General features: G+C 50.3%; 1 protein-coding gene across 1 annotated transcript in view; it reads left to right on the top strand.

The window, feature by feature from the left end:
• The window catches only part of LOC103612859 (left-right determination factor 2), a 12864-nt gene extending 10305 nt beyond the window's left edge, over positions 1–2559 (top strand). The window contains exons 3-5 of the mRNA XM_008630571.2: positions 578–815; positions 1596–1835; positions 2136–2559. Coding sequence (XP_008628793.2) covers positions 578–815; positions 1596–1835; positions 2136–2559 — 902 coding nt within the window. The remainder of the gene's footprint in view (positions 1–577; positions 816–1595; positions 1836–2135) is intronic.
• The last annotated feature ends 402 nt before the right edge of the window (positions 2560–2961 follow it).

Below are 2961 nucleotides of genomic sequence, written 5' to 3'. Positions count from 1 at the left end.
CAGGGCAGGCCATACAGGTTTTGGGTCAAATCTACAGCAAGTCCTCTAATAGGAATCACACCTGTTGGAGGATGTTCCACTCTCTCTCATCTCTTTTTTGTTTAGATTTTTATTTTAACAGGAAAAATTATCAAGGAGGAAAATAGCCACACAGACACAATGGTGGCTGTACAAGGGCGCTTAGAGCTTATTTTGCTTTCAAAGGACATACACAGGACCCTTGCCAGAAAATGAAAATACTTTTCCATTCCAAGTGGTGCTGTTGCTTGCTTTCATGCCCAGCACTGACAAAGAGATGCACACCTTTTCAGGTCTGCTCAGTTTGGGGTCATATTGTGTCGGAGATCTCATTCTTCCAGGTTGCAGAGACTCAGACATAGGAGAAGAATTAGAGCATTTGCAAGACACTGATTCAAGTATGCATTAGAAAAGATGTGTTTAGTGGCTGTCTCTGCCACTAGGGCTAGACTGGGAGCATGGAAGGAGAGTGTTGTGATGATAATTGTGCACAAAATGTGGGGGCTTTGCTCAGCAGGATGGCAGTGACAGGCCATCTTTTCTGTCCCCAACTGCACAGGTATGACAGGAGAAGTCCTCTACTCCGACACAATCACGCGCCAGAAGCTGATGTTTGACATGGAGGGCAGAATACCTAAAAACAGCGAAGTCACAATGGCTGAACTGAAACTCTTCCAAAAGCCTCTGGACAGAGCAAACCTGCCTGCCAAGCAGTCTCACAGGACCGTCTCCAACGCCAGAGTCAGCGTGTACTGGGTGCACGATGGTACCAACAGGACCTCCCTGATAGATTCCAGGTAAGAAAGGGGCCTCTGCTGGAGGCAGGACTCTAGTTACAGAGTTTGGATCCTCTGAGGTGCATTTGGGTATCATGGTTGTGCCTCAGCTCAGTCTGATGGGGTTGCATCTGTGCAACCAGGCTGTATGGCCTCTAAACGCAGAATGAGCTTGTTAGAGCAGATATTATGCTAAAGTGGCAATATATGATGATTCTTTGAAATAATGTATGAAATGATGCCATGTACTGCTACATCTTCCCCTCTAAAATCCCCCACCTGGTTCAATTCTCTGTCACTAACTCAAGTGGGTTACCGGCTGCTGGTATTCTTTCCACTGGCCTTTTCATTATATGGTTTAAATAAGTAAATTATGCAAAAGGCATCTGATTCTGTAGCCATGAGCTCTGTGGAATTTTCACAACCCTTAAAGGCAGAATGAGACATGAAACCCATTTCCTGGGTGGGTAGAAACTTATGGCCCTACTGCAGCTCAGACAGGAGCAGGTGGGAGCTCAGGCTGTTCACCAGGCTGTTGTCATCAATACTGAGGCTGCACATGATCCTGCACCGCCTAATTTTTTGTATGAGCTTGTAGAGAGGGTTTTTTCCGGCCCTTCAGTGTCTGCTTCTCTCTGAGGTGGCAGTTAACTGCTGTGGGTGCTTGCCCAGAGCAAAAATGATCATGTAATCAAGGCATGTGACAATCTACAGGAAGTAAAATATTCTGCTGCAATAACAGAGCTGCGAGCCCGGGATTTATCTGATGGGCTTTTCTGATGCCAAGCCCTTGTCACACAGGCTGGTTCCTATATATGAGTCGGGCTGGAAGAGCTTTGATGTGACCCAGGCTGTGCATTACTGGCTGCGAAACAAGAGGCGGGAGCCGATGTTCCTGGAGGTGTGGATCGAAGGGGAAAGGGTGGGCAGCTACGCCTCGGAAATGGCCAAAGCCGTGCGCTTCACCTCACAGGACCCCAAGGATAAAGCCCTAGGCAAGCCTGAGCTGGTGCTTTACACCCTCAACTTGGATGACTATGGGTATGTATGAAGCCTAAATCTGTATTGACTCTGGTGTAATTTTGCCCCTGAATTATTGGGGGAGGGGAAACTCTTACCCTCACAAGTGTTCACCAGCTGTGAATGGAGGAGTTAGAAAATTGCTGCTTAGTCACACCTCTTGTCTTCCCGTATCTGTTGTCTGAATGCTCAAACAAACCCTGAGCACGGCCCAGATTTCACATCTCAGAGCCCACCTGTGCTATTAGCAGCAGGGATTATTTCTCCCGCTTCCCAGTTTCCAGTTACAGCACCCATTCCTGTTTCTCCCTTGGCGTCCAGGAGCCCTGGGGACTGCAGGGAGGAGGCGCTGATGGGGAAATCCACCTGCTGCCGGCAGAAACATTACATCAGCTTCCGCGAGCTGTCCTGGGCGCAGCACTGGATCCTGGAGCCGGCGGGGTTCCAGGCGTACCGCTGCTCCGGGAGCTGCCTGCAGCCGCCCCCCGCCCCAACATGGTCGGGGAGAGATGCGGCTGTGTCACGGACGGCGTGGCGCTGGTGTGACAAATGGGCGGCCTGGGGGGTCACCCACTCCCCGCAGCCCTGCCAAGAGCCCCCCCGGCACCCGGCCCCCATCCCCGGGGCCAGTGGTGAAGGCCCTGGGGGGTTCCTGCCTGCAAGGGTCAGCAGCAGCTGGGGCTGGGGCTCCCCTGCGCCCTGCTGCCCTGCAGAGAGGGTGCACTTCGAGGCACTGTCCGTGTAGATGGGCTCAGAGGGGCGAGCATTTCACATATGTGAGGGGTACCTAAGGAGCCTAGTGCTTCTCGGGGCTCCCTCCATGACAGCTGAATTTCACTGAATTTATTTCAGTCGCCACCCTGGAGTATTGCAAACAGCTCCAGGCAAAAGAAGAGTGCCCATCACCAGGTGAAGAACAAATGCATGGGCTCAGCTGTTCATTCCTAGGCTGCTGGGTTTGGTCCTTGTCTATCCAAGCCACGTTTATGGTGAGCTGGAGAGCAGAAGCACTTGTATATGTATATAATACATGTATATAATACACACACACGTGCATACATGTACAGAGTATATGAATATATGTGTGTATTGTCTACATACTGGATGCATACATATTGACTATATACACATATGTATGTACATAAAA

Source organism: Corvus brachyrhynchos, unplaced genomic scaffold (genome assembly GCF_000691975.1).
Source record: "Corvus brachyrhynchos isolate BGI_N302 unplaced genomic scaffold, ASM69197v1 scaffold101, whole genome shotgun sequence".
NCBI classification, from domain to species: domain Eukaryota; kingdom Metazoa; phylum Chordata; class Aves; order Passeriformes; family Corvidae; genus Corvus; species Corvus brachyrhynchos.
Note: the sequence above shows the minus strand (reverse complement) of the source record. Positions and strands in the feature narration are given on the sequence as shown.